The sequence below is a fragment of the Chiloscyllium plagiosum genome, unplaced genomic scaffold (assembly GCF_037043375.1).
Source record: "Chiloscyllium plagiosum isolate Xiang-an unplaced genomic scaffold, Cpla_swu_hap1 HiC_scaffold_15, whole genome shotgun sequence".
Taxonomy (NCBI): Eukaryota; Metazoa; Chordata; class Chondrichthyes; order Orectolobiformes; family Hemiscylliidae; genus Chiloscyllium; species Chiloscyllium plagiosum.
Window position 1 is genome coordinate 69,937,497 of NW_028270153.1, and position 14,335 is coordinate 69,951,831.

The 14,335-nt window shown below is 47.7% G+C and overlaps 1 protein-coding gene across 1 annotated transcript in view; it reads right to left on the reverse strand.

Annotated features, from left to right (window-relative positions):
• The window catches only part of pigt (phosphatidylinositol glycan anchor biosynthesis, class T), a 37,288-nt gene extending 23,563 nt beyond the window's left edge, over positions 1-13,725 (reverse strand). The window contains exons 1-6 of the mRNA XM_043676995.2: positions 13,477-13,725; positions 10,060-10,237; positions 8,911-9,038; positions 5,624-5,724; positions 4,716-4,802; positions 3,622-3,709 (exon numbers count right to left, since the gene is read on the reverse strand). Coding sequence (XP_043532930.1) covers positions 3,622-3,709; positions 4,716-4,802; positions 5,624-5,724; positions 8,911-9,038; positions 10,060-10,237; positions 13,477-13,723 — 829 coding nt within the window. The 5' untranslated portion in view covers positions 13,724-13,725. The remainder of the gene's footprint in view (positions 1-3,621; positions 3,710-4,715; positions 4,803-5,623; positions 5,725-8,910; positions 9,039-10,059; positions 10,238-13,476) is intronic.
• Between the last annotated feature and the right edge of the window lie 610 nt (positions 13,726-14,335).

Below are 14,335 nucleotides of genomic sequence, written 5' to 3' on the forward strand. Positions count from 1 at the left end.
TACTACACCTCCAATTTTGGTGTCATCTGCAAACTTACTAACTATACCTCTTATGCTTGCATCCAAATCATTTATATAAATGACAAAAAGTAGAAAATGTTCATCCTGGAGTTCAGTTACTAGTGGTGTACCACAAGGATCTGTTTAGGGTCCACTGCTGTTTGTCATTTTTATAAATGATCTGGATGAGGGTGTAGAAGGATGGCTTAGTAAATCTGCAGATGGCACTAAGGTCAGTTGAGTTGTGGATAGAGCCGAAGGATGCTGCAGGTTACAGAGAGACTTGGATAAGCTGCAGAGCTGGGCTGAGAGTTGGAAAATGGAGTTTAATGCAGAAAAATGAGATGAAAGAGCAACAAGAATAAGGAGTAATGGTAAGATTCTTGGTCGTATAGATGAACAGAGAGATCTCAGCGTCCAGGTATTCAGATCCCTGAAAGCTGCCACCTAGGTTGGTAGGGGTGTTAAGAAGGCATACGGTGTGTTAGCTTTTATTGGTAGAGGGATTGTGTTTTGGAGCCATGAGGTCATGCTGCAGCTGTACAAAACTCTGGGGCAGTCACACGGAGTATTGCGTACAGTTCTGGTCACCGTATTATAGGAAGGATGTGGAAGCTCTGGAAACGGTCCAGATGAGATTTACTAGGTTTTACCTGGTATGGAGGGAAGGTATTATAAGAAAAGGCTGAGGGACCTGAGTCTGTTTTTGTTAGAGAAAAGAAGATTGAGAGGTGACTTAATTGAGGCACACAAGATGATCAGAGGGTTAGATAGGGTGGATAGTGAGAGCCTTTTTCCTAGGATGGTGATGGTTAGCATGAGGGGCATAGCTTTAAACTGAGGGGTGATAGATAAATGACAGATGTCAGTTGTTGTTTTTCTTCTACGAGAATAGTAAAGGCATGGAACGCACTACCTGCAACAGTAGTAGACTCACCAAATTTAAATGGTATTCAGATAGACATATGGATGAAAATGGAATACTGTAGGTTAGATGGGCTTCAGATTGGTTTCACAGATCGGTGTAACATTGAGGGTGAAAGGGCCTGTACTGCGCTGTAACACCCTATGTTCTATTCTCCTTGGTTTCCACACTCCCACCAAATTAGTTAAAAGCCCTTCCAATGACACTTGCAAAATGCCCCACAAATAACTCCGTCCTAGCTGTGTTCAGATGCAACCTGTTGGCTTCACAGGTGCCATCTTCCCTAGAGGCAGTCACAGTGCCTCAGGAATCTAAAGTGCTCCCTCCTGTACCATCTTTCTAGTCATGCATTCATCTACTTTATCCTCTTATTTTGGTGTGTGCTTGCATGTGGCATTAGCATTGCATCATGTGTCTGTATCTGATCTCTGAATCTCTTACATTTAAAGTCATTTGCCTGATCTGACGGAGATTCACTGTCTTTGGCCAGAAAATGTGATAAGGTACCAGACAAACAGCTAAGTATTTCAATTTGGGTATTGGAGTACATGGAGTACATCCTAGAGTCATACAGCACAGAAGAGTTCCTTTGTCTATCAAGTCTGTGCTGACCTATCTACATAATCCCACTTTCCAGCACTTGGCCCAGGGCCTTGAATGTTATGACATTTCAAATGCTATGTTTGTACTTTGAGGGTAGTGAGGTTACCCGCCTCAACTACTCTCCCATGGAATGGATTCTAGATTCTAACCAATCTCTGGATGAAAACATTTCTCAAATCCTCTCTAAACCTCCTGCCTTTCATCTTGAAATTATGCCCCTTGTTATTGATTCTTCAAGGAAGGGAAATCTATCATGTCCATCATAATCTTATACGGTGCTATCTGGTTCCGCCTCAACTTTCTCTGTTCTAATGGAAACAACCTGAACTTTTCCAGCCTTCCTTCATCGCTTCACAGATTGCATTTAGAATACTGTCACCAGTTTTGGGTCCTATTTCTGAGGAAGGAATGTGCTGGCCTTGAAGAGCATCCAGAAGAGACTTACAATCCCAGAGATGAAAGGCTTATCATATGAGGAGCAGTTGAGAACTCTGGGTCTGTACTTGGTAGCGTTTAGAAGAATGAGAGGGGATCGCATTGAAACTTTTACAAATACTGAGAAGCCTGGATAGTATGGACATGGAGAGGATGATGTTTCCACTAGGACGAGGCATCAGGACACAGCTTCAGAGTGCAGGGACAAACCTTTAGAACCGAGGAGGAATGTCTTTGGCGAGTGGATGGTGAATCAGTGGAAGTCTTGCCACAGAAGGCTGTGGAAGTCAAATCTTTGCACATTAACCTGTCCTGCTGCCTTCAGGGGATCTATGGAGGAGCACTCCAAGATCTCTGTTCCTCTGAGCTTCGTACCATCTTGCTATTCGTTGAGTACACTCTAGGAGAAAGTGAGGACTACAAAAGCTGGAGAGTCAGAGTCAAAAAGCATGCCGCTGGAAAAGCACAGATGATCAAGGCAGCATCAAGGAGCAGGAGAGTCAACGTTTTGGGCATAGTCCCCTCCCTGCCTTAAAAAGTGCATAACCTCACCTTTCAGGGTTAAACTCCATCTGCCATTGATCTGTCCATCTGATCAATCTGTCTATATCCTCCTGTAACCGAAGATCTTCTTCCTCATTCTGAATCATCTAGCTAATCTTCATATCATCTGCAAACATACATCCCCATCCCACAGAGCCCCCGCACCAACACCACTGCATCAGTTTATTCTACATAAATTATATATCACAAACAATAAGGAAGACCAGGCTCCACTCTCACAGACAGCCTTCTACCACGACCCTCTTTCCGCTGCCACTAAATCAAGTTTGGATCCAACTTGCCAAGTTACTCTGGATCCCATGTGTTTTTACCTTTTTTTAAACTGTCTCCCATGTGAAACCTTTTCAAAGGTTTTGCTGAAATCAATATAAACTACATCAACTGCACTAAGTTCCTCAACACATCTGACCACCTCCTCAAAAACGCAAGTTAGTTAGGCATGATTTTCCTCTGGCAAAGCCAAGCTGACTATCCCTGGTCAAACTTTGCATCTCCAAGTGGAGATTAATTATCTGCTTTACCATTTTCTCCAATAGTTTTCCCACGACTGCTCTGTAACGTGTAGAAATATTATTAGCCCTACTATACAACCTAAAATATTGGGCTTGGCTCAGCTGGTGGTACCCTAACCCACCCCATCTCGAGTCAGAATGCTGTGGGTTCAAACTCCACTCAAGACACGATTCAACAAATAAAGCTTAACATTTCAGTACTGAGGGGGTTTTGCGTATCATTTAGATGAAACATTAACCCAAGATCCCAGCTGTCCTATTAAGTGAACTGAAAAGTTTTCATGGAACTAGGCAAAGAAAACGAGAGTTTATAAGTTCTTCCCAGTGTCTGCCATCAACATCAGAACAAAATAAAGATGTGGTCATTACCTTTGTCCTCCCTCAAAAGAGTGACTAAATTCCAGAAGTACTTAATTGACTGGAATTCTGAGAAAGGTGCCATGTTGGTGCTGGTTTTTACCCATTTTAACCCCTTAATAAAAAGCCCAAGGGCAATACATAAAGCTGCCCTTTACCCTCAGAGAGGTATGTACTGTCTCAGCCCAGCAAAGTTTAGTTTCATTTCATGTCTAATTTACATACCTCGTTTCCCAGAGCCAGAGGCATAGAGGTCAAAGACGACAGACAGGCTCTGGGTCAGCTCCCAGGAGGTACTGGTACACAGTTCATTCTGGACAGACAGCAAAAAAATACATATTCTTCATAGCAAAAATGCAAAAATATAAGGTGGGCCAATTTATAAACATCACAAAGAGCTGAACAGATACCCTCAAATTACATTTCATAAATTAGTAGCCAAACAACAGACAATTGTAGCCCTTTCTTCTGTTGACGGTATGGAATATTAAACAGGGATGATTCTTTGCATTTATTGCTTCATATGTGTATATTTAAAAATGACAGACTACAGCTTTCCACACACAATTCTGATATTATTGCAGAAAAAAGGATCTGAATTATAGGGAGAGGTTTTTTCTTTAGAGCGTAGGAGACTGAGCGGGTCCTTATAGAGGTGTATAAGATTATGAGAGGCACGGATAGGGTGAATGCACCCAGGGTCGCGGAATTGAGGACTAGAGAGCATCAGTTTAATGTTGGAGGGGAAGAGAATAAAAGAGAACCTGAGGACCAACGTTTTTACAGAGAATGGGTACTTGTATGGAATGAGCTGCTCAGGGGATGGTTGACACAGGTATATTAGCAACATTTTAAAAGAATATGGACAACCACATGGATAGGAAAGGATTAAAAAGATATGGGCCAAGTGCAGGGAAATGGGGTCAGTGTGGACAGACATTTTGGTCGGCATGGCCCAGTGTGGGCCGAAGGACATGCCTGAGGAAGGCATTAACTTACAACGGATGAATCTTGTTTCATGGATATGATCCAGATTTTTAGTGAAGTAACAGACAGAAGTGGTCATCTAGCAGATGTACAATGGACTCTGTCATTTCCTGTGCTGTAAAATCTATAAGGCTCTGTGCTTTGTAACATTTCCCCAATATGATACATATTTCTTCAAGAATAGGGCAGTTTGGAATCCAGTAATATTAACAACATGGATAATTGGGATGTTTGTGAAAGAACTGTGCGTACGCATATCACACACAAGACCCCAGCCAGTCTGGTAAAAGCAGCTCCAAGTTGTATTATGTAATCCAGTGTTCAATACTCACCCTGCAAATAGGTCTGACATGGACAGATTGCGAATGGTAGTTGGTGTGAAACAAACGTTCAGCTTTCAGCAGTACTGCCAATCCCGCCTATAACACAAAACATTTCTTGACCAAGAGTCGGCATTACAGAGAACAGAAGTGGAAACTTTAACTAATAAAGGTTAGTGTGTAAAAACTTAACATCTAACACAATTTTGTGAGTCAGATATCATAGCACACGTGTGACATAACAGACATCACACTTTCCATTTAGTGTACACCAGTCACACAGCAGATATCACAACTTCTGCTATTCCCACTATCAAATTAAACTATGATCCAATTATTTAACACGTAATATCTCTGTGTAATAAAGGGGATGGAGTTCCAAATAAAGTGAAACTGTGGACGACTTTTTCTGAACTTCACATTTATTAAAATAATATCAGTTCCACAAATCCTCAATCTCCTGACAAACTTTTAAGATGGTCATTGCCCTTTGCCCACCTCTAAACTCTTATATTCATTCAACCTTGATCCAATCCTCTCCATAAAACACTATGCTCCCCAATGTCATGACAGCAAGTCAAACACAAGATGTTTCAATTTAGGCCTGGCAACCCCTTCCTTCATCCTCCCTCTGCTAACCACTCTACCACAGTTCAGGCAAGATGCATGGTCATCATTTATGTATTATCTCCTGGTCTTTACCAAACTTTATACAAACAATTTTAGGGCTTTTTATTTTGTACAGTAAATTCCTTTTATTACTTTTATCACTACATAATTATACCCATTAGTTATTCTTCATTTGACTTATTTCTAACCTTTGCTAGTGTTCATCATTTGTACAAACTGCAGTAAAGACACAAGGCATCATTAATTTCTATTTCTAGTTCCTTTAATGGTTTGTCACTTGTGTATTTTACCTTTGAACCACAGGGTAGGAGTTTCTTCCATGGAGTAAGATTTTCAGTGCAAACGATTTCTCTCGGCAATGCTGCATACCTGAGGAATTTATGATCTGTTTCTGTAGGGGAATACATAGATAGGGTGAGATATCCTGTCACTAGTTTACAGATAAGATGCTAAACAGGTAGGATGACTATAGCAAGTATCCCACAGCCAAAGCAGATTGTTGCAATCTGCATTCAGCTGTTAGGGGTATCTAATTCGCCAACCTGTTTACTTGCTTGAATATTTTCAACACAGCATACATGTAATCAAGAAAGCACAGAGATATTAGAATACCAACTAGAGGGTGAAAATGACCAATAATGGTCCACAGCTATTGGAATGAGACTATTACTATTTTCCAAAGTACAGCACACTCATTAACACTGCTAAATTCCCTATATACCACAGAGGAGTGGGGAAGCAAGCAAGATTGGTGAAGTACAGAGAACAATGAGGAGGACAAGTGCCATGAAAATGATGTAAAAACAATGACTGCAGATGCTGGAAACCAGATTCTGGATTAGTGGTGCTGGAAGAGCACAGCAGTTCAGGCAGCATCTAAGGAGCTTTGAAATCAACGTTTCGTGAAAAAGCCCTTCATCAGGAATAAAGGCAGAGAGCCTGAAGAGTGGAGAGATAAGCTAGAGGATGGTGGGGGTGGGGAGAAAGTAGCATAGAGTACAATGGGTGAGTGGGGGAGGGGATGAGGGGGAGGGGATGAAGGTGATAGGTCAGGGAGGAGAGGGTGGAGTGGATAGGTGGAAAAGGAGATAGGCAGGTAGGACAAGTCCGGACAAGTCATGGGGACAGTGCTGAGCTGGAAGTTTGGAACTAGGGTGAGGTGTGGCAAGGGGAAATGAGGAAACTGTTGAAGTCCACATTGATACCCTGGGGTTGAAGTATCCCGAGGCAGAAGATGAGGCATTCTTCCTCCAGACATGAAAATGATGATGAGGAAAGGATTGAGGGTGGGGTGAGTCCCAAGAAGGTAAAAACAATGACTGCAGATGCTGGAAACCAGATTCTGGATCAGTGGTGCTGGAAGAGCACAGCAGTTCAGGCAGCATCCAACGAGCAGCGAAATCGACGTTTCGGGCAAAAGCCCTTCATCAGGAATAAAGGCAGAGAGCCTGAAGCGTGGAGAGATAAGCTAGAGGAGGGTGGGGGTGGGGATAGAGTAGCATAGAGTACAATAGGTCAGTGGGGGAGGAGATGAAGGTGATAGGTCAGGGAGGAGAGGGTAGAGTGGATAGGTGGAAAAGGAGCTGGGCAGGTCGGACAAGCCCGGACAAGTCAAGGGGGACAGTGTTGCTGGAGGTTAGAAACTAGGATGAGGTGGGGGAAGGGGAAATGAGGAAGCTGTTGAAATCCATATTGATGCCCTGGGGTTGACGTGTTCCGAGGCGGAAGATGAGGCGTTCTTCCTCCAGGCGTCTGGTGGTGAGGGAGCGGCGGTGGAGCCCAGCACCTCCATATCCTCGGCAGAGTGGGAGGGGGAGTTGAAATGTTGAGCCACGGGGCGGTTTGGTTGATTGGTGCGGGTGTCTCGGAGATGTTCCCTAAAGCGCTCTGCTAGGAGGCGCCCAGTCTCCCCAATGTAGAGGAGACCGCATCGGGAGCAACGGATACAATAAATGATATTAGTGGATGTGCAGGTAAAACTTTGATGGATGTGGAAGGCTCCTTTAGGGCCTTGGATGGAGGTGAGGGAGGAGGTGTGGGCACAGGTTTTACAGTTCCTGCGGTGGCAGGGGAAAGTGCCAGGATGGGAGGGTGGGTCGTAGGGGGACGTGGACCTGACCAGGTAGTCACGGAGGGAACGGTCTTTGCGGAAGGCGGAGAGGGGTGGGGAGGGAAATATATCCCTGGTGGTGGGGTCTGTTTGGAGGTGGCGGAAATGTCGGCGGATGATTTGGTTTATGCGAAGGTTGGTAGGGTGGAAGGTGAGCACCAGGGGCGTTCTGTTCTTGTTACGGTTGGAGGGGTGGGGTCTGAGGGCGGAGGTGCGGGATGTGGACGAGACGCGTTGGAGGTCATCTTTAACCACGTGGGAAGGGAAATTGCGGTCTCTAAAGAAGGAGGCCATCTGGTGTGTTCTATGGTGGAACTGCTCCTCCTGGGAGCAGATCCGGCGGAGGTGGAGGAATTGGGAATACGGGATGGCATTTTTGCAAGAGGTAGGGTGGGAAGAGGTGTAATCCAGGTAGCTGTGGGAGTCGGTGGGTTTGTAGAAAATGTCAAGTCGGTCGTCACTGATGGAGATGGAGAGGTCCAGGAAGGGGAGGAAGGTGTCAGAGATGGTCCAGGTAAATTTAAGGTCAGGGTGGAATGTGTTGGTGAAGTTGATGAATTGCTCAACCTCCTCGCGGGAGCACGAGGTGGCGCCAATGCAGTCATCAATATAGCGGAGGAAGAGGTGGGGAGTGGTGCCGGTGTAATTACGGAAGATCAACTGCTCTACGTAGCCAACAAAGACACAGGCATAGCTGGGGCCCATACGTGTGCCCATGGCTACCCCTTTGGTCTGGAGGAAGTGGGAGGATTCAAAGGAGAAATTGTTAAGGGTGAGGACGAGTTCGGCCAAACGAATGAGAGTGTCGGTGGAGGGGTACTGTGGGGAACGTCTGGAGAGGAAGAAACGGAGGGCTTGGAGGCCCTGGTCATGGCGGATGGAGGTGTAGAGGGATTGGATATCCATGGTGAAGATGAGGCGTTGGGGGCCGGGGAAACGGAAGTCTTGGAGGAGGTGGAGGGCATGGGTGGTGTCTCAAACGTATGTGGGGAGTTCCTGGACTAGGGGGGATAGGACAGTGTCGAGGTAGGTAGAGATGAGTTCAGTGGGGCAGGAGCATGCTGAGACAATGGGTCGGCCAGGGTGGTCAGGCTTGTGGATCTTGGGAAGGAGGTAGAACCGGGCAGTGCGGGGTTCCCGGACTATGAGGTTGGAAGCTGTGGGTGGGAGATCTCCTGAGGTGAGTCCCAAGAACATGAGTGATCAGAATGTAAAAATACTGAAGGGTGTTTTGAGGAAGAATGCTACATATATGTGGAGGAGAAAATAAGGACTGTGGATGCTGAAGATCAGAGTCAAAAAGTGTGGTGCTGGAATTCCTGATGAGGGCTTGTGCCCGAAATGTCAACTTTCCTGCTCCTCGGACCTACTATGCTTTTCCAGCACCACACTTTCTGACATATATATAGTATATATAAAAATACATATACATACATACACACACAAACTGTATAACATAATACTTACCATTAATGACACCAAGAGGTTTGAAAGAAGCTGTTGGAGTAACAGTGTTTGTTGAGTCAATGAAGTTAAGAGATGCACAAAACAAACCTGACAGAGCATTAGTCAGCTCCTTCCAGGTGGTGTCAACACTGTGAAGGAAAGGTTCATCTGGGTTAAAGTCATATAGTCAATACATAATGTACATGCAAACATGTGGCAATCAATCCTTAATACATCAACAAGCTCACTTTATAAACTGCAACTTTTATCTAATTTCAAGGTAGTGGTGATAAACATGACAAAACTTTGCCTCATTCACTTTAACATGTCACTTCATACATACACTTGCAATAAACAGAACCACAACGGTCGAGAACCAGCTTTTTGTGGTGTAGGCTCATGTTCATATGGAACAGCCATCATTTGCTGAGTTAGCTGGGTGGCTGGTTTGTGATGCAGAGTAATGCCAACAGCGCGGGTTCCATTCCAGCACTGGTTGAGGTTACCATGGAAGAACTCGTGGGCGGCACGGTGGTACAGTGGTCTAACCACTGAGGCACTGTGCCACTACCGTGATCTGCAAAGATGTGCAGGAGCTTTAGTACCCACCCACACATGGAGAATGACAAAAATGGCGAACACCACATAAATATTCCATGTATAAGCTGACCCCCATTTTTGGTACAATTTTTCGAAGCTTCAAAGGCCAACATAAGAATGCTAACATCTATGCTTATCTCCCTTTATTTACCTTACTGATCATACCCTCAAAAAGCTTTAATAGATTTATCAACAATTATATCCCTTTCATAAAGACAAACTGATGCTGGCTAATTGCACAATGATTTTCTCAGTGCCCCGATACCAACTTCTAGTTAACTGATCCTAGCAATTTCCTAACTTTTGATGTCAGGCTAAACTGGCTTGTAGGTACCCAACTGGCTTGTAGGTCTGTCCCTCCCTCTGTAAATGTAATTCTATTATTCAAAAAAGGAGTGAAAGAAGAAGTGTGTTAAATTAAAGTGAGAAGTTTACATAGGCCATGCACATCAAAAATATGGCCATAGGAAGTTATGATAGGAAAAACCAACAGGAAGCTTGCCCAGAACCAAGAGGTTAAATATGTTGCCGGGTGTACAATGGAGAAGCAGAGGTAAGCGTGTGACTCACTCTGACACAGACGACTGGAACCAGACCCAGAGCTCCACTCCAGGGGGGGCCTGGAGGAAAGGTTGTCCCCACCGTGACCTCCTCCAGAAACCATGAGTGAAGGACAGGTGCAGCTCACGAACTGAGAACTTGGAGATTACTTGTCCCAGTGACTTTGGAAAGAGCCTGTAGTGAGACACTGTAGAAACAACCTGGGCATTAGTAGTGCAGCATCGCCACCAGAATATATAGCATTAAAACTCCACAGGGATAACACTTGATTATTCCATAGGGTGTAGGAGCAGAAATAGGCCATTCAGCTCATTCAGCCTACTCTGCTTTCAATGGGATCATGGCTAATCTATAATTCTAATTTCCTGCCTTTTCCCTATAATCCTCGATTCTCTTTCTGACCAAAAATCTGTCTATCTCAGCCTTAATGACCCAGTACTGACCCAGTCTGTGGTAAATACTTCCACTGATTCATCACTGTCTGAGAAGAAATTCCTCATCACTCTTAATAAATTAGTGCATTTCTTATATAAACACACAGATACTACCAGCAACAACATGGTAACAAAAGCTATTTCATACAATTGTCATCATCCAGGCCAAAACTTAGTATTTGAAGATACAGCACACCGATGGAAAAATAAAATCTACAATTTTCTTCCTTATTTTCAAACACTTTCATAACCTTATCTAGCCCAAGAACTGCCCAAGATATCATTACTCAGCTAATTCTCGCCTCTTGATATTGCTGATTTAATTTATCCATCACAACTGGCCTAGCCTTCAGTCTAGGCCCCAAGCTTTAAGGTACTCCTCAGAACTTACTTTTAGATTAGATTAGATTACTTACAGCGCGGAAAAAGGCTCTTCGGCCCAACAAGTCCACACCAACCTGCCGAAGCGCAACCCACCCAGACCCATTCCCCTACATTTACCCCTTCACCTAACACTACAGGCAATTTAGCATGGCCAATTCACCTAACCTGCACATTTCTGTACAGTGGGAGGAAACACACAGATACTACCAGCAACAACATGGTAACAAAAGCTATTTCATACAATTGTCATCATCCAGGCCAAAACTTAGTATTTGAAGATACAGCACACCGATGGAAAAATAAAATCTACAATTTTCTTCCTTATTTTCAAACACTTTCATAACCTTGTCTAGCCCAAGAACTGCCCAAGATATCATTACTCTTCTTCGACCATCTTTACGCATCTGCTCTAATACCTCTGTATGTGGCTCGCTGTCACATAATGACTATGTCTCTGGGTGCCAAGGATATTTTATTGTGTTTAAGGCTCTTTCTATGTAGAAGTAGTTGGTATATAATTCCTGTAGTTTATCAACTGTAACATAGAAAAGTGCACTGTTGAGGTGAAAACCTTCTATTAACAGTAGAAGGGCTTATGCCCGAAACGTCGATTCTCCTGTTCCCTGGATGCTGCCTGACCTGCTGCGCTTTTCCAGCAACACATTTTCAGTTCTATTAACAGTAACCTTGCAACCTCCAATTCCTGCCCCACCACAATCCGAATCTCTGCCACTCGACTTCCTATTATCAACACTTATTTCCTGTACATTCAATACCCAATGCTGCTAATCCACTGCCTCAATAATATAGCTTGTTATTCCTGCCAGTGTTCATTTCTTTCCCAGACAGTGCCCATTAACTCCGCTCCCCAATGGAAAGGTTCCAGACACTGTCCCCTCTCCCCACAGGCAGGGTACCCACCAACTCTGACTGCTCTGGGATCAGGCTCTAACCCATCAGATACTCACTCTAGCCCCCTCCATGGCTCTCGTCTGTACCTCACTCCCAATGTACACTCATACAAACCTTCTCACCTAAGGACACTCACTACATAATAAGCCCCTCGCACCTCCAAAATACCCTCTCGCCAACGTGGACCTACCCACCCCAAATGCTCACTCTCGGTATACGCCCACCCTGCAGCCTTAACTGTCCAGGTGTGCCCCCACCCATAATCTTACCCCCAATGTGTCCCCACACTGCCAGAGCCTCACCCCCCACCAAAGAGCCCCCACTGTGGACCCTCAACCCCCCCCTCCCCAGTGAGCCCCCACTGTGGACCCTCACCCCCCAGTGAGCCCCCACTGTGGACCCTCACCCCCCAGTGAGCCCCCACTGTGGACCCTCACCCCCCACCAAAGAGCCCCCACTGTGGACCCTCACCCCCCAGTGAGCCCCCACTGTGGACCCTCACCCCCCACCAAAGAGCCCCCACTGTGGACCCTCACCCCCCAGTGAGCCCCCACTGTGGACCCTCACCCCCCCCCAGTGAGCCCCCACTGTGGACCCTCACCCCCCCCCAGTGAGCCCCCACTGTGGACCCTCACCCCCCCCAGTGAGCCCCCACTGTGGACCCTCACCCCCCTGTGAGCCCCCATTGTGGACCCTCACCCCCCTGTGAGCCCCCACTGTGGACCCTCACCCCCCAGTGAGCCCCCACTGTGGACCCTCACCCCCCCCCCGTGAGCCCCCACTGTGGACCCTCACCCCCCCCCAGTGAGCCCCCACTGTGGACCCTCACCCCCCTGTGAGCCCCCACTGTGGACCCTCACCCCCCGTTAGCCCCCACTGTGGACCCTCACCCCCCTGTGAGCCCCCACTGTGGACCCTCACCCCCCGTTAGCCCCCACTGTGGACCCTCACCCCCCCCCATTGAGCCCCCACTGTGGACCCTCACCCCCCCCCCATTGAGCCCCCACTGTGGACCCTCACCCCCCCCCCATTGAGCCCCCACTGTGGACCCTCACCCCCCGTTAGCCCCCACTGTGGACCCTCACCCCCCCCCATTGAGCCCCCACTGTGGACCCTCACCCCCCTGTGAGCCCCCACTGTGGACCCTCACCCCCCGTTAGCCCCCACTGTGGACCCTCACCCCCCTGTGAGCCCCCACTGTGGACCCTCACCCCCCGTTAGCCCCCACTGTGGACCCTCACCCCCCGTTAGCCCCCACTGTGGACCCTCACCCCCCCCCATTGAGCCCCCACTGTGGACCCTCACCCCCCCCCCATTGAGCCCCCACTGTGGACCCTCACCCCCCCCCATTGAGCCCCCACTGTGGACCCTCACCCCCCCCCATTGAGCCCCCACTGTGGACCCTCACCCCCCCCCCCCCCCATTGAGCCCCCACTGTGGACCCTCACCCCCCCCCCCCCCATTGAGCCCCCACTGTGGACCCTCACCCCCCCCCCCCATTGAGCCCCCACTGTGGACCCTCACCCCCCCCCATTGAGCCCCCACTGTGGACCCTCACCCCCCCCTCCCCATTGAGCCCCCACTGTGGACCCTCACCCTCCAGCGCGCCCCCCCCCCCGGACCCCCCCCGGAGCCTCACCCCCCCCGGACCCCCCCCCGGAGCCTCACCCCCCCCGGACCCCCCCCGGAGCCTCACCCCTGCTCTCGCTGGCGTCCCGCGGGCCCAGCTCCACATCCCAGCGGGTGCGGAACTGGAAATCCGCCGCCAGGTCCCCGGAGCTCAGCGGCTTCAGCACCAGCTCCTCCTCGAAGCGGTCCCGCTGCGGACAGAGCGGGGGCCCCGGCTCCAGAGCCCGGCCGATCCCACACAGCAGCACACAGGCGGCGAGGAGCGGGAGCCGGCCGCGGCCGCGACCGGGCCCCATCACTATGGAAACCGCCATTGCCAGGGCGGAAGCGGCATCTCCTTCCGGGGTGAAAGAGCAAACCCTGGGCCAACGGCGTCATCCTTCACTGAGGGGCTAGCATTAACCAGAGGGGCCGAGTAGCACTTGCTGAGGTGCCAGGCTCTTTAGAGGCGCTAAATACTATTTCCCTTAGACAGCAACATCAACTCAGAGGGACCTGCTACATCATATGGTTTTATTCTCACTATCCTCATAGCAAATGTCATTGATTAATTTTTGATTATCAATGTCTGCTTTAAATATACTCAAAGGCTGAGCTTCAACAGTCCTCAAGGGTATAAGATTCCAACCGTTCACCATCTTCTGATTTTAAAAAAACTTCTCATTTTGGTCCAAATTGGCAATTCCCTTATCTTTAAACTGTGTCCCCCTGGTTCTAGACTCCCCAACCAGCAGGAACTTTCTGACTTGCATCAACTCTGCCCATCCCTTTAATACCACCAGCTGATGGGCCAACATCTGCTAGGGACCAAATACCATTCATTGGCAGATCAATGTTGAGCAGAGGGGCTGAATTTTTTACAAACCCACCGACTCCCACAGCTACCTGGATTACACCTAGTCCCACCCTACCTCCTGCAAAAATGC